Source organism: Hypomesus transpacificus, chromosome 22 (assembly GCF_021917145.1).
Source record: "Hypomesus transpacificus isolate Combined female chromosome 22, fHypTra1, whole genome shotgun sequence".
In the NCBI taxonomy this organism is placed as follows: Eukaryota; Metazoa; Chordata; class Actinopteri; order Osmeriformes; family Osmeridae; genus Hypomesus; species Hypomesus transpacificus.
In genome coordinates, this window is record NC_061081.1 from 10,452,033 (window position 1) to 10,476,582 (window position 24,550).

Here is a 24,550-nt window from a genome sequence, read left to right on the forward strand (position 1 = left end):
TTCAAATCTACACAAGTGTCAAAGAAAGTTGTCGCTTGCCGGGGCCCCACATGTATGAAATGTAGTAGGGAGGGGCCCGGGCAAACAGCTGCCATTTGTAAGAGTGCACACTTAAAGGGATTGTTCGCTTGAAAATCTAAAGTTTTCACACCCCAGAAGCAGAACGACTGGTTACCTTGCAGGATTTTTGTTTCAGATGAGTATTTGCATATATAAAAAGGAAATTTCCCTCTTGAAAACCAAACAGAAAGTTGTGTTTCCTTTATCCCGCCTGTCACCACCAGATCTCTGTGTGATTTTCTGTCTGTTTTTGTTTCAGTTTATCTGTCTCTCACTCTTACACCGTCTCCCTCACGATACATTTGCACCATACAGGTTTAAATGACCTCCACAAAGATGATAAATTTAGGTGCATGCTATTTAAAATAGGGACGCCGCTCACGCAGGCATGCTGAGATCAGTTACTTACAGTGGCCACATTAAAACAGCAGGTGTTAAATCATGAGCACCATTAATCAAAGCCGTGGATCGTCTATGTGGAGACCTTTTTAAATGGCCCCTTACTCCCCCTATAGGCTGGCTCTCCCTTCTCTTCTCTCTTTCCCTCTCTCTTTATCTTCCACTCCCTCACTCACTCCCTACAGTATCTCTCTTTCTCACACACACTGCAGTACTCTGCATACTCAACAGTACATGGGCTGTACAGTCAAGGCAGATGTGAAGAAAAAAGACAGCAAGTTCAAAAGTTTTTTTTGACTTTTACTGAACGTGTAAAATACCTTAAGTAGTATATAAATAAACGTGCCTTATGAAACTGCAATTGCTAATGCACTAAAGGTAATGCAGGTGCTATTTCAGACTGCATGGGCCTGTTTACAGTTTATTGCATACCATGTGAAAAACACCCTGCTAGGCTAAGCCAAACAGTTCTGAGAATTTTAACTATGGTTACAACTCAAGATGATGTACGAGTGTCCACTTTATGTCAACCACAACCCCACCATATATCCTATCTAACCTCACCACATCAAACTGTCAAGCTGGGGTTGATCAGCGACACTCCAGAGAGCCTCATGAGGCCTTGTTTCTGGTGATATAGCGAGGAACTGAGTGTTTGACCACCTGCCATGAAACATTAACCAGCAGCTAAAGGCCACCAGTGGTCCTACATGCATTTTAGAGTCCCCCTCTATTGGGTCAACAGGTCAGCTCAGGGTTCATGCTAGTGCTGGTTCATTGGTTGCATGGGGGGTTAAGGGTTAATTCTATGCGTTTAGCTGATGTTAACAGCTCAAAGGAGAGAAAAAAACTTGTAGAGGGACTGGTCCATTTTATAATCTTGTATAGTTGTTTAGGGTGCTCGTTTGAATTGCAGTAGTTTCTGCTTTATTGTATGGAGTATTTGTTGCACGTGGGTTTTAAGTATGGCAGAGTGAGACCCTGCAAACCCACTAGAGCAATATCATGTGAAACATGCTATGTATTCTACACGATGAGGAGGTCATTCGATACGTTTTACATGATGACAGGCGTAATGCTTCTGTGAGACAAATGTCTGAGCTTGTCTGGACCTGCTGGTGCAACACACGTGTGTCAATTATGTACAGAACTGTCAAAAAGGGAGTCTACAGTAGGTGAAATGTCCCGACGACGTTATACAGAACGTACGTATATTACATGGCCTATAGATCTGGCACGAATCGGAAATTGAGAGCGGATAGGCGACGTTTATCGCAGTATCATCCGGTTTCAGTATGCACGTGTCGCGAGTGATTCAGCGATGCTCCGGCCTAAAAACAGCTATGCGAGATAGCGAGGTGAAGTTAGTTTCATATTCGACATTCGACATTCGTCTCACATTCGGAAGACGCTACTTTGCAGCGCCGAGTTAGGGACCGGGTGAAAATTACCCATACAATTTTGAAAAATGATGACATTTATAATATTTGTATGACTATAAAACCTCAAACAAACAGCAGAGCATTCCAACAATGTCTGACCTACTTTCACACCCTTTACTTTTTCAATAAAACGTTTTAAATGATAGAAAATCGCTAGTCTCTGAAAATAGCATGAAATCATTGATAATCTCAATATCTTTTCCAGACTTGGGTCAAAAAATCTCAAATATACACCAGATTATTCTAATAGTATCTTGCCTACTTCCACACCCTTTACTTTTTCAAAAATGTTTAAAAAAAAATGATAGAAAATCGCTAATCTCTGAAAATAGCATGAAATCCTTGCTAATCTCAATATCTTTTCCAGATTTGGGTCATGAAATCTCAAATATACACCAGATTATTTTAATAGTGTCTGGCCTACTTCCACACCCTTTACTTTTTCAATAATATATATTTTTTAATGATAGTAGATCGCTAATCTCTGAAAATAGCATGAAATCCTTGCTAATCTCAATATTTTTTCCAGACTTGGGTCAAAAAATCTCAAATATACACCATATTTATTCTAATAGTGTCTGGCCTACTTCCATACCCTTTACCTTTTCAATAATGTTTTTTTAAAAATGATAGTAAATCGCAAATCTCTGAAAATAGCATGAAATCCTTGCTAATCTCAATAACTTTTCGAGACTTGGGTCAAAAAATCTCGAATATACACCTGATTATTCTAATAGTGTCTGGCCTACTTCCACACCCTTTACTTTTTCAATGAAACATTAAAAAAATGATAGAAAATCGCTAATCTCTGAAAATAGCATGAAATCCTTGCTAATCTCAATAATATTTCCAGACTTGGGTCAAAAAATCTCAAATATACACCAGATTATTCTAATAGTGTCTGGCCTACTTCCACACCCTTTACTTTTTCAATAATGTTTTTAAAAAAATGATAGAAAATCGCTAAACTCTGAAAATAGCATGAAATCCTTGCTTATCTCAATATCTTTTCCAGATTTGGGTCAAAAAATCTCAAATATACACCAGATTATTCTAATAGTGTCTGTCCTACTTCCACACCCTTCAGTTTTTTAATAAAACCTTTTAAAAAATGATAGAAAATCGCTAATCTCTGAAAATAGCATGAAATCCTTGCTAATCTCAATAACTTTTTTAAACTTGTTTAAAAAAATCTAGAATATACACCTGATTATTTTAATAGTGTCTGGCCTACTTCCACACCCTTTACTTTTTCAATAATGTTAAAAAAAAATATATAGAAAATCGCTAATCTCTGAAAATAGCATGAAATCATTGATAATCTCAATAACTTTTTCAAACTCGTTTAAAAAAATCTAGAATATACACCTGATTATTCTAATAGTGTCTGGCCTACTTTACGGTGGCCCTGAAGTGCAAATGACACCCCCTAATATAAGTACATCCCCCAAATGAAAATACCCCCCCCCCCAATACGAGTCAACTCCCCCCAAATCGGATGACTTGTTCACCTCCCCCCAAAAATGAAAATACTCCCCCCAATACGAGTCAACTCCCCCCAAATCAGATGACTTGTTCACCTCCCCCCAATACAAAAACGCGCCCCCCCCCCCCCCCCAATACGAGTCAACTCCCCCCAAATCGGATGACTTGTTCACCTCCCCCCAATACAAAAACGCCCTCCCCCAAATGGAAAACGACATTACATTAACTCAAAAACACATTACATTAACTCTGAACGGAAAGGGTAGGTACTACACTTTAGCGCTGATTGGATGCAGTAGGCTAACTGACAAGAAATAAGAAATTGATTGACAGAAGTACAAAATGCAATAGCCTGACAGAGTTACGTGCACCAGGACATTTATTTGGGTATCGAAGCATGTAGCATAGGCTATGTATGCAAAAGCATAAATTGCAATGTTAAACGTAAACATCGATAGCCAAACAACTAGTCCACGTAACTCTGTCATTATCATGAAATTAATCGTTTTGATTTGAAGGAAAGAGGAAACATTAATGTTTACAATTCAGAGTCATTACACTACTCTTTATTTTAATCAGGGTCATTCCTATGAAATAATCTTAGATCTGCTGTTAACGTTTCACAATATAAGTAGCCTATGCGCACGCTAATAACGCAGTTGAAGGAATCAGGACTTTTCAGAAGAAAAAACTGATAGTCCACTACAGAAGAATGAAATGCCACAATGACAGAGTAACGTGGACCAGGATAGTTGTTTGGCTATCGATTTTTACATTTAACTCGAAATACTTTTGCCTAAGAAGCCTACTATTTGCTACATTCTTCGATAGCCAAACAAATGTTCTGGTGCACGTAACTCTGCCAGGCTATTGCATTTTGTACTTCTGTCGATCAATTTCTTATTTCTTGTTAGTTAGCCTACTGCATCCAATCAGCGCTAAAGTGTAGTACCTACCCTTTCCGTTCAGAGTTAATGTAATGTGTTTTTGAGTTAATGTAATGTCGTTTTCCATTTGGGGGAGCGCGTTTTTGTATTGGGGGGAGGTTAACAAGTCATCCGATTTGGGGGGAGTTGACTCGTATTGGGGGGGGGGAGCGCGTTTTTGTATTGGGGGGAGGTGAACAAGTCATCCGATTTGGGGGGAGTTGGCTCGTATTGGGGGGGGAGTATTTTCATTTTTGGGGGGAGGTGAACAAGTCATCCGATTTGGGGGGAGTTGACTCGTATTGGGGGGGAGTATTTTCATTTGGGGGATGTACTCATATTAGGGGGTGTCATTTGCACTTCAGGGCCACCGTACTACTTCCACACCCTTTACGTTTTCAATAAAACATTTTTAAAAATGATAGAAAATTGCAAGTCTCTGGAAATAGTATGAAATCCTTGCAAATCTCAATAACTTTTCCAGACTTATTGAGAAAAATCTCAAATACACACCAGATTATTCCAATAGTGTCTGGCCTACTTCCACACCCTTTACCTTTTCAATAATGTGTTTTAAAAAATGATAGAAAATCGCTAAACTCTAAAAATAGCATGAAATCCTTGCTTATCTCAATATCTTTTCCAGATTTGGGTCAGAAAATCTCAAATATACACCAGATTATTCTAATAGTGTCTGGCCTACTTCCACAACCTTTACTTTTTCAATAATGTTTTTAAAAAAATGATAGTAAATCGCTAATCTCTGAAAATAGCATGAAATCATTGATAATCTCAATATCTTTTCCAGACTTATTGAGAAAAATCTCAAATACACACCAGATTATTCTAATAGTGTCTGGCCTACTTCCACACCCTTTACTTTTTCAATAATGTGTTTTTAAAAATGATAGAAAATCGCTAAACTCTGAAAATAACATGAAATCCTTGCAAATCTCAATAACTTTTCCAGACTTGTTGAGAAAAATCTCAAATACACACCAGATTATTCTAATAGTATCTTGCCTACTTCCACACCCTTTACTTTTTCAATAATGTTTTTAAAAAAATGATAGAAAATCGCTAATCTCTGAAAATAGCAAGAAATCCTTGCTAATCTCAATAATATTTCCAGATTTGGGTCAAAAAATCTCGAATATACACCATATTATTTTAATAGTGTCTGGCCTACTTCCACACCCTTTACTTTTTCAAAAATGTTTTAAAAAAAATGATAGAAAATCGCTAATCTCTGAAAATAGCATGAAATCCTTGCTAATCTCAATATCTTTTCCAGATTTGGGTCATGAAATCTCAAATATACACCAGATTATTTTAATAGTGTCTGGCCTACTTCCACACCCTTTACTTTTCAATAATATATATTTTTTAATGATAGTAAATCGCTAATCTCTGAAAATAGCATGAAATCCTTGCTAATCTCAATATTTTTTCCAGACTTGGGTCAAAAAATCTCAAATATACACCATATTTATTCTAATAGTGTCTGGCCTACTTCCATACCCTTTACCTTTTCAATAATGTTTTTAAAAAAATGATAGTAAATCGCAAATCTCTGAAAATAGCATGAAATCCTTGCTAATCTCAATATCTTTTCCAGACTTGGGTCAAAAAATCTCGAATATACACCTGATTATTCTAATAGTGTCTGGCCTACTTCCACACCCTTTACTTTTTCAATGAAACATTAAAAAAATGATAGAAAATCGCTAATCTCTGAAAATAGCATGAAATCCTTGCTAATCTCAATAATATTTCCAGACTTGGGTCAAAAAATCTCAAATATACACCAGATTATTCTAATAGTGTCTGGCCTACTTCCACACCCTTTACTTTTTCAATAATGTTTTTAAAAAAATGATAGAAAATCGCTAAACTCTGAAAATAGCATGAAATCCTTGCTTATCTCAATATCTTTTCCAGATTTGGGTCAAAAAATCTCAAATATACACCAGATTATTCTAATAGTGTCTGTCCTACTTCCACACCCTTCAGTTTTTTAATAAAACCTTTTAAAAAATGATAGAAAATCGCTAATCTCTGAAAATAGCATGAAATCCTTGCTAATCTCAATAACTTTTTTAAACTTGTTTAAAAAAATCTAGAATATACACCTGATTATTTTAATAGTGTCTGGCCTACTTCCACACCCTTTACTTTTTCAATAATGTTAAAAAAAAATTATAGAAAATCGCTAATCTCTGAAAATAGCATGAAATCATTGATAATCTCAATAACTTTTTCAAACTTGTTTAAAAAAATCTAGAATATACACCTGATTATTCTAATAGTGTCTGGCCTACTTCCACACCCTTTACGTTTTCAATAAAACATTTTTAAAAATGATAGAAAATTGCAAGTCTCTGGAAATAGTATGAAATCCTTGCAAATCTCAATAACTTTTCCAGACTTATTGAGAAAAATCTCAAATACACACCAGATTATTCCAATAGTGTCTGGCCTACTTCCACACCCTTTACCTTTTCAATAATGTGTTTTAAAAAATGATAGAAAATCGCTAAACTCTGAAAATAGCATGAAATCCTTGCTTATCTCAATATCTTTTCCAGATTTGGGTCAGAAAATCTCAAATATACACCAGATTATTCTAATAGTGTCTGGCCTACTTCCACAACCTTTACTTTTTCAATAATGTTTTTAAAAAAATGATAGTAAATCGCTAATCTCTGAAAATAGCATGAAATCATTGATAATCTCAATATCTTTTCCAGACTTATTGAGAAAAATCTCAAATACACACCAGATTATTCTAATAGTGTCTGGCCTACTTCCACACCCTTTACTTTTTCAATAATGTGTTTTTAAAAATGATAGAAAATCGCTAAACTCTGAAAATAACATGAAATCCTTGCAAATCTCAATAACTTTTCCAGACTTGTTGAGAAAAATCTCAAATACACACCAGATTATTCTAATAGTGTCTGGCCTACTTCCACACCCTTTACTTTTTCAATAATGTGTTTTAAAAATGATAGAAAATCGCTTAACTCTGAAAATAGCATGAAATCCCTCTGAAATTTTATAGAAGACGAGTAATCATGTCATACAGGAAGACAGGATCACAATCCACCACAACGGATCAATTGACATTCTCAGCTGTCAAGTCTTAGGTAAAACACTTTATATATAAGGAATATTTTGAATCCAGTCGATACTGACCTGACTGAGAGAGAGAGAGAGAGAGAGAGAGAGAGAGAGAGAGACAGACAGACAGACAGAGAGCGCGAATTAGAGAGAGAGGTATGTGTAAGATTACTCTGATGTAACCCCTTGACACACCCCATCACTTTGAGTGTCTGCCTGTCAGAAAAATTGAAGATGTATCTTTTTTTATTCTGTATAAAATGATACTGTGTTCAGCATTCCTTGTGTGGAAAGAGAGGCCTACTCCCAAACCTGGAATTGATGGAGACGCAAACTTGGTGACCATTTGCTTGACACCTATATGGTCAACTAGGGTTGATGACGCAAACACTCACACACGCGCGCAAGGTCTATGCAAGGGAGCCAATGAAAGAAGAGTTATGAAGAAATTGGGATTTCCTATGTGCTTACATTATTCACTTATCAATAGAACTAGTCAGGGTTAGGGTTAACTAGTTGGATACTAGTTAGTAAGTTCTCATGTAAACTTGCTATTAATAAGAGTAGATTGTGTCTATGTGTCAGGATTAATAGATGTTCGGGGTTAGGAGAAAGTACTGGCTAAACGTTCCTTGTCATGACTAAAAGTAGAGCTCCATATGAACTCTCTAGTCTGAGAGTTGTCATGGTGTTGGGAGCAGTGAATCTCTTTCTCTGAGACTGTCGTAACGTCAATACTGTCTGACTGTCACAATCTATGTTTACATTCTTGTGCCCTATAAAAGATGGTCCTCCGGCTTTCAGAGCTGAGAGCGACATGATTGAGACCTAGGCCTGGTGTTGTGTTGTCATTTATTGTCAGAGATCTGGTTTTCTTTGTTTGGCAAAACTCATTGCCACAACTTGTGCCACTGTGTTTAAATGCACGCTTATGATAAAAAAGACACAGGCAATGAAAATAATCAAAGGCTGTAATCATAATATATATGGGGTTCCAGAAAAGTTATTGAGATTAGTGAAGATTTCATGCTATTTTCAGAGATTAGCGATTTATTTTCTTTCATTTTTTTAAATGTTTTATTGAAAAAATAAAGGGTGTGGAAGTAGGCCAGACACTATTAGAATAATCAGGTGTATATTCGAGATTTTTTGAAACAAGTTTGAAAAAGTTATTAAGATTATCAATGATTTCATGCTATTTTCAGAAATTAGCGATTTTCTATCATTTTTTAAAAGGTTTTATTAAAAAAGTAAAGGGTGTGGAAGTAGGACAGACACTATTAGAATAATCGGGTGTATATTCGAGATTTTTTGACCCAAGTCTGGAAAAGATATTGAGATTAGCAAGGATTTCATGCTATTTTCAGAGATTTGCGATTTACTATCATTTTTTTAAAAACATTTTTGAAAAAGTAAAGGGTGTGGAAGTAGGCCAGACACTATTATAATAATCAGGTGTATATTTGAGATTTTTTTAAACAAGTTTGAAAGAAGTTATTGAGATTATCAATGATTTCATGCTATTTTCAGAGATTAGCGATTTTCTATCATTTTTTAAAAAACATTATTGAAAAAGTAAAGGGTGTGGAAGTAGGCCAGACACTATTAGAATAATCAGGTGTATATTCTAGATTTTTTTAAACAAGTTTGAAAAAGTTATTGAGATTATCAATGATTTCATGCTATTTTCAGAAATTAGCGATTTTCTATCATTTTTTTTTAAACATTATTGAAAAAGTAAAGGGTGTGGAAGTAGGCGAGACACTATTAAAATAATCAGGTGTATATTCTAGATTTTTTTAAAACAAGTTTAAAAAAGTTATTGAGATTAGCAAGGATTTCATGCTTTTTTCAGAGATTAGCGATTTTCTATCATTTTTTAAAAGGTTTTATTAAAAAACTAAAGGGTGTGGAAGTAGGACAGACATCATTAGAATAATCTGGTGTTTATTTGAGATTTTTCTCAACAAGTCTGGAAAAGTTTTTGAGATTTGCAAGGATGTCATGCTATTTTCAGAGATTAGCGATTTTCTATCATTTAAAAGGTTTATTGAAAAAGTAAAGGGTGTGGAAGTAGGTCAGACATTGTTGGAATGCTCTGCTGTTTGTTTGAGGTTTTATAGTCATACAAATATTATAAATGTCATCATTTTTCAAAATTGTATGGGTAATTTTCACCCGGTCCCTAACTCGGCGCTGCAAAGTAGCGTCTTCCGAATGTGAGACGAATGTCGAATGTCGAATATGAAACTAACTTCACCTCGCGGCAGAGCTGTAGAAAATTATTTCAGCAATGTCAGACATCTGAGCTGGCTGCCTTTTGGTGGTGTGGTCAATTTCTGCCATGCTAATAGGCTACTAATAGGCTACTGTTTCCCATGGTCTACACCTACTTAGGATCTAGTTAGAACAAAAAACTTGATTGACCACCCGCCGACTTTCTTTCCCACATCATGCTCCTTTGGTAGTCCATTTCGTCAATGACTTTAATTATAAGGAACGATTGCATGTTTATGCTTGAGCAAAGCATTAAAATATTTTGTATTCACGAACAGTAAGGATGGAGCAAATACGTGAAGAAGAGCAGAATTTATTAGGCCTAAATTAAGCTTAGCCTACGTGAATAAATAAATAAAAATAAATAAATAAAAACCTAGGCCTGTTATTAATTGTATCTTTTTTACTATTGGAATAGGCGCTCCAGACTGCCGATTTGAGAATGCTCTGCGTTTTAATAGCCTGCGTAATAAATAAAGTGTAGAATTGGCTATGGCAAAGTGTGGCTGCGGCTAAAACGCTTTCTGATGTAATTAATTTGCCTCCCTCTTGTGGTCAATTTAAGAACTTAAATGATCAGCATCACAAGACATTTTTCATGCAAGGGAAAATCTTGGGGTGGCACACCAAAATCAACACACATAGCCTAACAATAATTATGAAAAGCGTCTGCCTCAAAAAAGCCTAGACAAAAAGCGCATGTGGTGTTTAACAGAGCTGTACTAACGTATAAATAGCTAACTCGTGTAAATAGGTCATTTACAGGTCAAAAACAGGTTTTGAATATTTGTCCTTAGCGTACTTTTTTCTTTAACTTGGTATCTGCACTTAGCAGCGTCCAACGGGGCTAGCCTTCGATAAGCTCCCTCAGCTTCTATGTACCGTTTGTCTATAGTCAGACTGTACTCTCACCTGTCCCAGTGCAACCTCTTGTAGGGGTAGCGGTGACACAGAGGTGTCAGGATCAGAGTATGGAGATACGTGACAGGATCTGAGTGTGGATTTCTATGACGAAATGTTTCAATCGTAGACTGTGGTTTCTATAGGCTAAAATGTGGTTTTAAATTAATTTTTGAGGTCGATTTGTCTTTCAGTGAAGTTGAAATCTCCAGTAATTTTGCGTCCCCCCCTACCCTGTCCCCTGCCCCCCCCCCCCCCCCCCCCCCGTCAGCGCTACTGCTACGACATCGGCTATCTATACATTATAGAGACAACTTATTGACCTGTTGTCCATTCCCCTGTTCAACATTAGTACATTCATCGATCAGCACATTTTCCATTACACTCCCGTTCTTATGATGGCCGATATACTGTTTGTTCAAGATTAATGGTCGACGTAACTATACTGCAATAGAGCTGCAGTAAACCTTCAACCTGCAAAATCGTGTAAGTGGAACAATGGTAGGGACATAGGCTTGCTTTAGGAAGTTAAAATAACTTAAGTCATGATGATAGTATGTAGGCCTACACCTGCTGAGCCACATTTTAGCGCAGGTATTTACTGTAAAGCTAGCTATTCATGATTAATGCATGCACTTATTTTGTACTATGTCGCTTTAATGCCTTATACAATCACAAAGCAATTAGGATTGTCAATAGAGGGTGTTGGGGAAAAAACGGAGGGCGTCGTTTTAAGCCAAGTAATGCTTATTAACAACCAAAGCAGCAGGGTTCGTTTTTTGCAATTGGTTGTTAACATTTGAGAGGTGTTTGGGAGTATCATGGATACTGATCTTGGGCAACACGTTCAGAAATCAACAGACAACAAGCTGCAACAACTATTTCAGCCCATGCCTTACAGTTGCTTATCATTTGAATAATAAGTGCACTGGTTTGGTCCATGATCACTGGTTCAATCATGTCAAATCCATTTGTAGCCGAATTATTTAGTTGGCTCTGTCCATGGTGCTGAAAGTGTACACTTTTTACAACCATTCATGAGCATTTTGTGAAACGTAATCATTTTGATTTAGAATTAAATTGGTTGTAAAATAATAAGACCTCATTTCCACAACAGTAAATTAGTCTTTAGATGATCTGATCAAAAAAGTAGTCTAGGGTGAAGCTATTGGACAACTGCAGCGGAAACTGCTTGTGTCAGGGTTTCTAGACTGTGCTGCATTTCATGTCACGGACCAGCGAGAGGGAGCGTGGATTAAATCGGTCTCAGTTATTTGTATAAATGGTAAATAATCGACATGTCAGCGCCTAAGCAATGGTTATTGGTCAGTTTGACGCTTCTGTACATTGTTCGTGGGGTTCAATCGAAAAGGATTTTCAGATGCCCTTCAGGATGCTCCTGTTCCAAGGAATCCATTATGTGCGTCGGAACATCGCAAATCCCGCGGTCTATCCCGAATGACATCAACTCTTTGTAAGTAGCCCGTCTCCATGCAGAAATCGAAAACACATCTCTAAAGGTTTATGACCAATAAAGGCACGACAGTTTTGTATTTCAAGGAGATATATTGTGTCCTCGTTATGTCCTGTAAAATAGCCTGAGGGGTATATTACACTTTGATGGAACAATGTATCACTTTCCTTTCAAATAGGAGCATAGTAAATGGATCGCTTGCTGAGGTCACAGAGGCCATGTTTTCACTCATGCCCTCTCTACAGTTGCTGTAAGTGAATTTCGTTTTTTTCACTGCTCGTCACTTCCACCACACAACTATCACAGACTGTTTTTGTGTGTGTGTTTGTCTACAGCCTTTTAAATTCAAACGCATTGACCACCATCAACGATGACGCATTTTCCGGCTTACCCCACCTGGAGTATTTGTAAGTAATTTGTTCAAATAAATCTAATATGGCTAACGTTGAAAAGTTCTTCACACTGCAAATTATCCTTGTAAGAATAGCCCTGACATTTTCAAGGTGGGGAAAATTGGCAAACCCAGGGTAGGCAGAAATCCTCCAAAACTGCAACAGGTGCAGACTCAGCCTTTATGCCAATGCCTCCTCCTGCCTAATTCTACTTCATATTAACAGATTTATTGAAGGAAACAAGATAGAAACTATAACAAAAAATGCCCTCAGAGGACTTCGGGATGTGACACATTTGTAAGTGTGTTGCACTTGACATCATCTTATGTCTTACATCCATCTGTCCCCACCCCTCCCCCACACATTCACACCTACACCCCCTCCTGCCTCCATTCTGCCTCTGCCTCCATCTTACCTCCATCTCTCCCCACCCCTCCCCCATACATTCACACCTACATCCCCTCCTGCCTCCTTTCTGCCTCCATCTTACCTCCATCATTACCTTTCTCCATGATGACGCCTCGTTTTTCTAACTCACTGCGGTCCTTGTCTGTTGCAGGTCTCTGGCCAACAACAACATGAAGGTCCTGCCAAGGGATCTCTTCTATGACTTGGTCTCCCTGCTGGAGCTGTGAGTAAGCAAAAGAAGCCAATATTCAATCAGGGATGATTGATGGGTAACATGGTGGACTTCTCCACCAGCTTCCTAGATGTGATTGATTTGAACTCAAGTCATGGCTGAAGCAAGTAGACACTTGATTTATCAGCAGGTCAAATCAAGTTTTGACTCAAGTTTTAAATCAACCTCATTTGGGCAGCAGGTGTAAAAACAACCTTAACCTCAATATGTGATTTGAGTTTTTTCTGAATGACTTTTTTCTTAAATAATAATAAATACTAGTTTTGCACACTACCGGGTAGACAGTAAAACACATTTTTAATGTGAAAAAGCCTTTTAAAAATACCTGAATTTCATTTGTTTTCATAATTCATGACACCCTCTGCTCTTATAACCATTACTATTCCACTATGTACTGTATGACAGGGATCTGCGAGGAAATGCATTTCAGTGTAACTGTGAAAACAAGTGGCTGATGACGTGGCTGAAAAACACCAATGCCACAGTATCAGATGTCTATTGTGCAGGCCCAAGTAATATGAAGGGCAAGAGACTGAACGACCTCCCCATCCCGCCCGGAGAGTGCATCTCCACGGGTAATTCAGCCCCTAAATTTGACCTCTCAGTGGTATATAAAATGTGATTGACTGCAATATAATGGAAAGTATACAGTTTTTGTTTATTATCTTTTACTAAACACTTTTGAAATACTCAATATGGCATACTCAATACTCCATTGTGACAAATGGTCAATTGCCAGTGATTTGATTAGATTGCCCTAGTAAAACAGAGGCCTGACAAATAGGTCTTGTTTATTATTCATGGTATGTATTTATGGATCCTACCAATTATGTTTAATGAGGAGCTCTGTGATCAAGCAATAGGATACAATCTTATTGATTTGTATTTACTTTGTATTTTACTTACTTGGCTCAAAATGTAGATCTAAAAGGGACCACTGGAATGGTGCTGATAATAAATGATTAATAACTTGGTTAGAGTTGCGTCTTCGGGGAGTCACTGTACTACAGCAATTAAATTAACCATACTCTTAGTTACTCCTTTAATTTGCCCACTTTGTTATTTCTTTCATGACCAACAGACTTTGTCCGCCATCAGTCAATTCCCATCCAGTCTTTGTCGGCAGACATTTTCTCCCATAAGGAGGACATCTACGTGGCCATGGCGGCCCCCAACTCCAACAGCTGTGTGGTGATGGAGTGGGACCACATTGAAATGAACTTCAGACGCTTCGATAACATCACAGGTTTGACTTTACCTTGTTATCATACATTTATAGGGGGATTTCTGTCAGTTATAGTTGTCATACGCATCTGTGCTGATACCATTTGTAGGTATTTTGTTTGATTTTAATGATGATGAGTGATACCATGAATGATTTTAATGTTACTACAGGAAAGTCTGTTGTTGGATGCAAGTCGATTGTGATTGAAAACCACGCCTTGATCATCATGACCCAGCTTTTCGGTGGGTCCCACATCTACAAATTTGACGACCAGCAGAACAAGTTCACCAAGTTCCAAACCATTGAAGTCTTTAACATTTCCAAGCCTAACGATATTGAGGTCTTCCAGATCGCAGGCGAGTGGTACTTTGTGATAGTTGACAGCTCCAAAGCAGGCCTGTCCACGCTCTACAAATGGACTGACGAACCGGATCGCAACGAAACCGGATTCTTTTCCTACCAGTTCCTTCACGAGTGGTTCAGAGACACCGACGCTGAGTTCATTGAAGTGGATGGGAAGGCCAATCTGATCTTGGCCAGCCGCTCACAGGCACCTGTCATTTATATTTGGAACAAAAGCACCCTAAAGTTCATGCTTCATGGCGAGATCCCAAATGTAGATGATGTGGTGGCGGTCAAGGCCTTTCTGGTCGAAGATGACCTCTATCTGGCCATGACTTGCTACATAGGCGACTCCAAAATCCTCAAGTGGACGAGCAAGCAGTTCAGTGAGCTGCAGGCCCTGCCGTCCCGTGGGGCTATGGTCCTCCAGCCGTTCTCTTTCAAGGAGAGACACTATCTGGCCCTGGGAAGTGACTACTCCTTCACACAGATCTATCTTTGGAGTGAGGACACCAAGACCTTCGGCAAGTTCAAGGACATTTACGTGCAGTCGCCGCGTTCCTTCACCATTGTGTCCAATGACAGACGGAATTTTATTTTCTCCTCCAGCTTCAAAGGCAAATCTATGGTCTTTGAACATGTAATTGTTGACTTGAGCCTTTGAAAACTGGCTAGGGCTGGCTGAGGGTAGTTGTAGGAGCAGACCTCTGCCATTTTCACTACCTTGAATAAAAATGTTTGCTGGCTGTTCAGTAAGAAAGATTAATATACTGTACTTAAGATGAATGTTTTCTGTTTGCAATAGTCGTGTTATACTGTAATATCCCTGGCCTAGATGGAGACATATCTTAAATCTCTGCAATGGTGTAGGCTAACGATGCATATGTTGGCTGTGGCCATGACAAAGTATTGTTAATGTTGTATCAAATGTAATGCATTTGAAACAACTTTAGAATAGTAGTTGGAATATATTTTACATGTCATTTGTATAGCTGGGATTACCTTAATATAGCATCAACAGAACAGTGCCTGTATAATCAAATTATAATGTCAATAATATAGCCTGAAATCCTATGCAAAATGAATGTTAATCCTTATAACAGAATGCTTTAATATATATTTCGCTACGAGATGTGTACTACATTAGTACAGTTAACCAGATATTAATATATTATGCGTGGAAAATATTAATAATGTTATGAACTTGCTGCCTTTAATATCTCATTATCAATCCAGTATGTGACAGCTAGGGTTAGGTCCCTGTATGGTCATTTGATAAGACATCAAAGCAGTTTTTTGCCACATAAAAAAAAATCTTATTTATCTGCTAATACATGGTCAACATTTGAATTAAGCAGAATGGCTGACAGGAACATGCAGAGCCTTAAAATGTTTTCTTGTTACATCTTGTAGGAACGGGTTGTGTGTGTTATTCTCCACAACATACAGTACTCTCACATCGCACTTAACAGAGGAAAATGTGCCCATGTAGCAGAGACAGAAGTGTCCAGGACAGCAAAAAGTGTTAGAGTGCTATCAGCACTTAAGCTACCGAGCTAGCTCTCTGGCATGCAAAAATAAGGCAAGGGACCGGTTCAATGAATGGCAGGCATTTATAATGGTCATTCTTGAAGAAAACACAGAGGAACTTCCTTAGCAAGTGACTCTATCCACCTCAGATCCATCAATGCGAATGGGGTGCTTTAAAATATCCTCAACCTAATGCAAGCAGTATTGCTCTGTGGGAGGTTGTATTAAAAAGATTAAGCTTTATCTTGACTGAGTGGCCTTTCTTTGCAAAATACATTTTTCCTGCAAAATTTAAAGTTTGTTTGATTTAATTTGAAGGGTTGTTGGAAAATAAAGTAATTTACATTTTACTAAAAGTAAGCTACGTCCTAAAACAAAATTTAATTTTGCACATCCAAATAAAACGTATACTACATATAATAGGCTACGTTACAAAAACAAATCTACGCTACTGACTGCTGAAGTTTCCGACGCATCTGATTGGCGGAAATTAGCAAACGGAGCCGAGTCATTGAAGCTCGAATTTCTGCGTGAGGTTGATACTTAGATCTGTAGAATCCCTACACAAGACTGTTTACAGTAGGAATCCTATCCCGGTACTATATGAATCTGGTCAATTGTGCAGCCTGTGAAGAATTTAAGTATCTGTGCCTGCTGTGTGAGTGTTTGAGTATGCTGAATCAAATATAGACAACAAGATGCTAGCCTCCAGACACATTACATTACTTACACGGCATTAGTGAAAACGTTTGGTTCAACAAACAAGATGAATACCTCAAGAAGAAGCGAAAATGAGTGGCAGGGTATGGTCAGCGAGGTGAGTGAACCAGGTGTCGAAGAAGAAGGAATCAGGGAACACTGAGCTATCGTTGTTTGCGAGCCAATGATGCACTGCTATACTCTGTTAGCTAACGCTAAGCTAGTTCCGAAATAACACCGTCCTTTGGCTTGTCCTGAACCTTAGCTAGCCTTTGACGATAGCTAATTAAATGTAAAGCTTTTAGTTAAGGAGGTAATGTCAATATTTTACACATTATTTAATAACTTGCAGCATTTGTGTGGTACAAAAGTCATGTCAGATAGGGTCAAAGGCTACACCTGTGTCGCATAATTAGAATGTTCGCACGCGCACGTCTGATTATTTGCCTTTAATATGCAACGTCGTTACGTATTTTTTTAATCAAAATAGTGGGTATGGTGTGGTTTTATAGGATTCTGTAGTCTTAATAGGAAGAATACTCACAACCCATGTAGAGATATGGCTCACATTGATACATGCTATTGTTGGCTACTTTTCATATACAATCGAACATGACAGTTTGATTTATTTCATATTATTTATTTGTATACTTTCAGTTTCTGGTGTGTAAGCGCAAATTAGAGAGCAAGAAAGAAGCCCTCCTGATCTTGTCCAAAGAGCTTGACACTTGTCAGCAAGAGAGAGACCAGTACAAGCTGATGGCCAACCAGCTACGGGAACGACACCAAGGCCTTAAGAAGAAATACAGAGAACTAATCGTAAGGCCATATCTAGCTTCGCTTTATGTATTTCTTGATTCCAGACTCATCTACAAAAACTAACTCATCTACAAAAACTAACCACGTTTTTATATACAGGATGGAGATCCCACTTTACCACCTGAGAAAAGGAATCAAGTGAGTTGTTATTAAGCACACAAGCATCACCTAAGCTGAGGACTGGGACCAACACTGTTGTCAAGCCTATGTGTGTTGACTAATGTCTTCATGCAGACATTGAAACTTGCGCTCATGTTGTGCAGGTGAATTTGGCCCAGCTACTGAGAGACTCTAAAGACAGGAGTAAGCAGCTGTCAGACGAGGTCAAGGAAATGAATCAGCGCTTGGCTGAAGCCCAAGGAGACAATAAGGTAACCTAAAAATAACAACATTGACATACATACTGGAATTGTACTTGTACTTTTCACGCTACTTTGAATGAACAGCGTGTTATAATAATCTGTCACACCACTTGTGCATTTTTATCTGACAGGATATATAAGTGACCTAACCATGTTTACCCCACCTCAGCTTCTACGGATGACCATTGCTAAACAGAGACTCGGGGACGAAGAAGTTGGAGCACGACACTTCCCTGCCTACGAGAGGGAGGACTTGGTCCAGCAGTTGGAGACAGCCAGGGAGCAGGTACACGATGGGTCTAAGACTAAGTTAGCTATGGCCCGGATGCTATCCAATTGGGTTACTATCTATGACTACACGTGTGATGTGGTTACAGAGTGAGTGGACCCAAATGCAGGAGAAACACACCACAGGATGAAGGGATCAAATAAAGGTATTCAATGAAAGTATGAGAGTAGTGGAGAGCCTGGCCGGTCAGGAAGAATGGGCAGGGCAAGTAGGATAGGTAGGCAAAGCGGGTAGGCAGACAGGACGTGTAAGGAGGGAGGAGGGTAGATGGGGACTAGAGAGTGAAACTGCACAACAGGAGATAATTATTAGTAACCAGACTATAAATCACTGCAGAGCGGCCTGTAACTAAACTGAGTGTGTGTATACAGTAACAAACAATCTGGTGAGTGGATGTAGACCCAGAGGAGATGTACTGTCGAGTTGATGAGTTGATTGAAGGCTGGTGCAAATACTGAACAGGTGGAGTGGAAGACATGATCTGAATCATTGGAGCCACACTCACACATAGACAGAGAATAGCAGAGGAAAACACAAAACACGAGGGAGAGCTGGAAATCACAGCCGGGACTGTGATGACATGTTGCAAAAGCATTTTAGACTAACAGTTCTGAGTTTGGTTGCAGGATTTAAGTTAGGGCTAGGACAATTAAAGACAACAGAAGTACAAAACATGGCAAACTCAAAGTAATTTATATTACTATAAAGTAATTAAACAGTTGTTTTGCGAGGTTGGTTGAACAAATGCTTTCATTGTAATATTTAGTTCCCTCTGACTTGTGTGTCATAGAACGAGGAGCTGGAACACAGCATGAAGGCTCTAACAGACGAGCTGCATGATGTGAGAGCGGAGCGCACCGTGTTCCAGGAGAAGGCCCAGAGGCTCAACCGGGAGATGAACCACATCCTGGGAAACCCTGAGACTGGGATGCTGGATATGGATGCACTTTGCATGGAGAACAGGTGAGAGGGAGGGCAGCGATAAACAGTAGCTTGAGCTGTTTGCATATGCACACTACCGTCTTATCTTACATTTTGAAGTGGAATCGTTTGAGCGATTTGTTGTGTTGGAAGTGTCCTTGGAGTGAGCGGATGTTGTTCTACTTACAGATATCTACATGAGCGGTACAAACAGCTGCAAGAGGAAGTCAACATGCTGAAAACAAATGTGGTGAAATACAAGGTACTGTACTGGAGACTGGAGATCACAGTGACTTTCTACAGTTCTGTCTTGAGATGATCACCAATATTGTACTGTAGTATAGGTTGAAATTCTACTGTAGGTGGATATTCCTAGGAATTTGGCATATTGATAATTTCACAACTACAAATGTAATGTTTTTATTTGTTTCACATTGTCAACTTTTTTAGAGTGCTTTGGAAAGTAAGAAGAATGCTAAAATGTATGGAAAATCCAACAGTAGCGCACTCACAGGGGTACTTTCAGCCAAACAAGGTAATTCTTTAACTATACTCAATACCTACACATGGTATAATTACACTGGTGTCCAACACTAACACATGTCCCATCATGTCTGAGGCCCATACTTGCTGTGGTACAGTCATTCCCCATGTTATTACATTGTTATTCATAGCTGCCACCTTCAGATTTTCACCTTTACACCAGAGATAAAGGATTTGTTGTCACATTATTTGTCTTGCCTGTACAGTTCAGGAGTTGTTGCTTTCGGAAGAAAACGGCTGCAGTCTGCCGGTAACGTCCCAGTCCATCTCAGACCTCAAGTCCCTGGCCACAGCACTGCTGGAAACCATCCATGAGAAAAACATGGTGATTCAGCACCAACGCCAGACTAACAAGTATGACTGTTCTTTCCTGACTGAGTTAACCTCCATTATCAGATTTACCTCAGGAAAAACAACCTTAATACACAACAGTGGCCAACATAGCCAACGCATTTCATGCATTCTGTCTTGTACATCACAATTGCACATAAACGACACATATATAAGCTTGTGTTGAAAGTCTTGTATTCATATAAATCATTCCCACTGTGGACAGGATTCTGGGAAATCGGGTTGCAGAGCTGGAGAAGAAGCTGAAGACCCTGGAGGTGTCTGGGCTGTGGAGTCTGCCAGGTAGCTGCCTGCCACACACCACCTGACATGAAGAAGCTGTCAGTGGGCATGCTTTGTTTTTTGAAATTGGACACTAAAACATAAATGCGCTTCCTGAAACTCTACATACCTCAGACTGTGTCGGGCCTCCACTGAAACGTTTAGAAGAAAATGAGTTGATACAATTCTTGTTGCTGTTCTGTCTTTCACTGAGTTTGTCGTCTCTCTCTATTCTTTTTCCATGCTCTCTGTAGGCTTGACATACAATGTATGTCTTGGACTGTCTGGCAGTATGTTTCCTCTCAACTTACCACATTTCTTCCTGTTTCCATTATTTCCATCCCACCAGTATATCAATTATTTACTTTGACCTACTGTTCCCCTCAGATCTTGAAATAAGGGGGCATCCATTCTCAAGAATTTTTGTAAAATGCCATTGCAAACAAAATTATTAGACTTACATTTCAGGCTATATAATAATAATTGTGCCAGTCATGACGACACTAAGCCATAATGCTGCAGCTGTCCTTAAGGTCTCAGTAACCTAAAACCTGTGCCCACATTGTTATTGTGCATGAATGCAGCTTTCAGTGTCTACATTTTCAGTCAAAATTCTTTTTGGTCTTGAGAATGGAATGCAACTCAGGGACATGGTGGGCAGTCATTCAATTTGATTGAAGTGCACCATTAGACCTATTTCAGTCATGTCCTGTCTGCCATCTAGTATATTTAAATAGCATCCCATCTTTCCCCCAAAACACAGACATCTAAGACTGTTTGACATTGGTTGCCACTCATTTTTTAAGGTTTCTGTGTGACAAAACAGCTTCTGATAATGATTTGTATAAGGAGGAAGAGACGCCATCATCCTGAACGAAGTCCAGCAACCTAGAGAGCAGCCAGTGTCACCAAACCCTCAAAACCAAGAAGAAGTAAGCGTGAAGCGAGAAGTAAACGTGGAATCCTATACAGGTGAAGGACAAGCTGAATATATAGATGTATAATTCAAACATTTGTAATTGAACATTCTTGTTGGGTATTCCTTTGTAGATGACCTTACTTACTCTTTGGGGGACTAATTTTCGTTCTGTGACCATTCTGTGTTGTTCCAGCAGATGGCAGTGCAGCAACTGAGGGGGGGCTGACTGATCTGCCCTGTACGTCGGAAGTGCAGAGCCAGACGGACGGGCTGCTAGGCGACAGCAGCAAGAAGGAAGTGTCATCAGTGTGTGAGGACACGCCACACACTGTGGAGGAGGTCACAACCCACCTTCAGGCAGAGATGACGAACCTTGAGGGTCAGACAATCGACCAATCACTGAGTACAAATGATGTCACCGATATGGCAACAAACCAATCAGATGAGGCTGTGTGGAGGGGTCCCTCTCCTTCCTCGGAGACAGACGTCGAAACGAACCGCACCTCAGACACTATCCACCAATCAGGACTTTCAATAGACCATGGGGGAGGATGGGCAGATAAAAACGTTCAGGGGGTGGGATCTGTTGTGATTGACAGTAACGAAGGCCTGGCGACAGAGGAGGCAGACGTTCCGTCGTTAACCTTCAGCTCTCCCGGCAAAAACACTTTGGTCCATGAGGGAGAGAAACTTCCAGACTACAGGGCACAGCTGGCAGATGAACCATGTGAGCGGTCAAATGAGGAGGAATCTGGAACAGCTAACAGTTCAGATCTTCCAGATCAGAAGGAAAACATTGCTTGATAGTTTACGGAGATGCTGTAATTCCACACGTATCTTAAATACTACTTAAATTGCCCTGTACACCATGCAATAGCTAACGTGCTACTTTGGGTATAGGCCTTCGCTTTTCTCATGACATTAAAATGCACTGTGTGCTATGTGGCAGCTGTTTATAAAAGGGGTCCAGTTGAAAGAACTTTTGTTATTCTCAGTTTTCCTTTTTGTCTCAATGTGAGCTAAAGACCAAGTCTAACATTAATATTTATTGTGATGAGTTAGCCTCACTAAAGCTAAATGCATGCGTGACCAATCATATACCATCTTATTTTAGTTCGATGTTCCACTGTTAATTGTACAACAAGACTATTTAGTTTACAATTTAGTTTGTCTGTATCCTACGTTATTTAAATTTCAAAGCATAGGAATGGATGACCAAATCTTTTTTTCTAACACTACGTATAACACTCAGAATGTCATCTTTGTTTTCAAAAGGTAGTACTATGATGCTATTCATTCATTTGCGTGTAAAACACTGCTTGATTGTCAGTTGTGACAAGGGTCTTCTATATCAAGGCTAGACTCTGAAACTTACCTTAATGTATTGTCACTAATCTGTTCAGATAAGAAACATGTCAGTCACACAGTAAATATTTAATGTCTACAAACAAAAACAATATGCACTGAATGTTCCACAGTCGTGTCAAGTGGTCTGGATCATGGAGCACCAGTTTCAATACTCATACAAGCAAACACAAAAGACAAAAGAATGATGTACAAAATAGGGCGACAGCATAAAGCCCTCCACGTGCTTGAAATGTATTTTCCTGCAGAATAAATACTTTTTACAAAACAGATTTTTTGTCAATTTTATTTCAATGAACTGAAATCACCTACAAAAGTGAAATGACTAAATAAACATAATGAGAGACTAAGACAAGCGTAATGAAATGTTTAGGTGTAGAGAGGATACCTGGTCAGACCTCGTCAGGAGACACGTTGAATGGTCACAAGAGGGCGTGTTGCACTACATTCAGAACAAACTTTTAGTTTGTTTTTATGTGAATAAATGCAGTGACAATAAGTTGGATTGTTACATTGACTTTAGATGCACACCGGATGCATCCCTCACTGCCCTCTGTGCACGATTTGCAACAAAAGTAGTTGAAAGCACATGTTAAAAATCTCAGTTTTACCATGTGCCAAAATAACTTTCTACTCTGCTCCCTTAGCCCCGGCTTCTCTGCTGTCGTTGTTGGTACTTCTTCCACAGTTTTGGTGTAGAAATCCCAATGGAACAACAGGCTAGTCTCCTTCCAGCATTTCCATGGAGTAAGCTCCCTGCATCTCTGCCTTGCCCAAGGTCATCCACCCCCTCGTGGACCACCACCGCCCGCCCCAGCACCGCCCGCCCCCCGAACAGGGTGGCCTCGGAACCAACACTTTGGTGGATCTTCCCCTGATCTGCTACAAAGTTTCCAAAGTCCCCTGGGTGGCTGGGGTGAGGGACCTTGTAGGGATTGTAATGTCCACCTGTGGAATCACACCCATCGCTGAAGTCGCCGTACTGGTGGATGTGGATGGCTCTGTGCTGGCTGCTTTGACCAGGGAAGCCATTAAGATGGAACTGGACACTTAAAGCCCCTGCTGGGTACTCCTGTTTGAAAAGCACATGACCATACACCTTAGGAAGACCCTCAGCCAGCTTGGTGCTGGGTCTCATTTTGCAGACAGCGTATAGGGTCCCATTGAACTCTATGACCTCTGGCGGTGCTATGGCCTCTGATTCAGCTCCAACTGTGTGGGTGGAGGAACACACCTGGCAACCCAACAGCACAGCCAGTAGCACAAGACGACACAGCAATTTTGTGGTTCGCAGCATTGCCGATGCCCTATAAGAAATCAGTTAAATACATCAATTAATATACTTAAATCCTGAGCATTAATTCATATACATCATTCATAATCCTGTCAAGATTCTGAGGTGATACTGTGCATAGTACTTTAGTGGGTTATTCATGCTAGCAATAAATGCATACAAGTCCCTACAGCAAGCTACCTACATCTTTGACAAACGTTGGATCTGAGGAAAACAAGCGCATCTATGTCGCAGCTAAAGCAAGTCAATGAAAACGTTTTTTTAAGAAAAAGGTCAGTGCTTTGCATGATATAACTTACTTGATAAGCGACATATGCAACTTCTTCTTGAAATTATGTAACAGTTACAGAACAATTTGGATTTTTTATTCACGTTTGTGTCGAAAACACACGTAACCTGTGGGTGGAGTTAAACGTGTCACACAGACACCCAAATCGGGAGTTTGGTTAAGTTTGGAGCCGACCCCTTAAAACAGACTCTGGAATGCTATTACTGTTACCAATGTAATTCTG

The 24,550-nt window shown here is 39.2% G+C and overlaps 3 protein-coding genes across 4 annotated transcripts; 2 read left to right on the forward strand and 1 right to left on the reverse strand.

Moving 5' to 3' along the window:
* Positions 1–11,761: 11,761 nt before the first annotated feature.
* Positions 11,762–16,268, forward strand: LOC124483887 (leucine-rich repeat LGI family member 2-like). Its single transcript, XM_047044473.1, has 8 exons — positions 11,762–12,086; positions 12,265–12,336; positions 12,422–12,493; positions 12,704–12,775; positions 13,038–13,109; positions 13,524–13,693; positions 14,200–14,364; positions 14,514–16,268. Exons 1-8 carry the CDS (start codon positions 11,911–11,913, stop codon positions 15,347–15,349), a joined length of 1,635 nt encoding a protein of 544 aa, XP_046900429.1. The 5' UTR covers positions 11,762–11,910; the 3' UTR covers positions 15,350–16,268.
* A 478-nt stretch (positions 16,269–16,746) lies between these two features.
* Positions 16,747–23,454, forward strand: LOC124483882 (coiled-coil domain-containing protein 149-A-like). Of its 2 annotated transcripts, none has more exons than XM_047044467.1 (12): positions 16,747–17,032; positions 17,572–17,733; positions 17,833–17,871; positions 17,997–18,104; positions 18,265–18,381; positions 19,175–19,347; positions 19,495–19,567; positions 19,756–19,840; positions 20,055–20,202; positions 20,405–20,481; positions 21,310–21,432; positions 21,573–23,454. In XM_047044467.1, the coding sequence occupies exons 1-12, from the start codon at positions 16,982–16,984 to the stop codon at positions 22,181–22,183; spliced, it is 1,767 nt and encodes a 588-aa protein (XP_046900423.1). In that variant the 5' UTR covers positions 16,747–16,981; the 3' UTR covers positions 22,184–23,454. The 2 variants fall into 2 exon arrangements, with proteins under 2 accessions (XP_046900423.1, XP_046900424.1); XM_047044468.1 differs by having other exon boundaries at positions 16,749–17,032; positions 21,576–23,454.
* On the reverse strand, positions 23,015–24,469 carry LOC124483916 (extracellular superoxide dismutase [Cu-Zn]-like). Its single transcript, XM_047044514.1, has 2 exons — positions 24,338–24,469; positions 23,015–24,051 (listed from the first exon to the last, which is right to left on the reverse strand). Exons 1-2 carry the CDS (start codon positions 24,349–24,351, stop codon positions 23,388–23,390), a joined length of 678 nt encoding a protein of 225 aa, XP_046900470.1. The 5' UTR covers positions 24,352–24,469; the 3' UTR covers positions 23,015–23,387.
* Positions 24,470–24,550: the final 81 nt, after the last annotated feature.

Bases quoted from the DNA above. Each gene is read 5' to 3' on its own strand.
- LOC124483887 (XM_047044473.1), top strand. From the start codon at position 11,911: ATGTCAGCGCCTAAGCAATGGTTATTGGTCAGTTTGACGCTTCTGTAC. The intron at 12,087-12,264 runs GTAAGTAGCCCG...CCTTTCAAATAG, and splicing joins CCGAATGACATCAACTCTTT to GAGCATAGTAAATGGATCGC. The intron at 14,365-14,513 runs GTTTGACTTTAC...ATGTTACTACAG, and splicing joins ACGCTTCGATAACATCACAG to GAAAGTCTGTTGTTGGATGC.
- LOC124483882 (XM_047044467.1), top strand. From the start codon at position 16,982: ATGAATACCTCAAGAAGAAGCGAAAATGAGTGGCAGGGTATGGTCAGC. The intron at 19,348-19,494 runs GTGAGAGGGAGG...TTCTACTTACAG, and splicing joins GCACTTTGCATGGAGAACAG to ATATCTACATGAGCGGTACA. The intron at 19,841-20,054 runs GTAATTCTTTAA...TTGCCTGTACAG, and splicing joins GGTACTTTCAGCCAAACAAG to TTCAGGAGTTGTTGCTTTCG.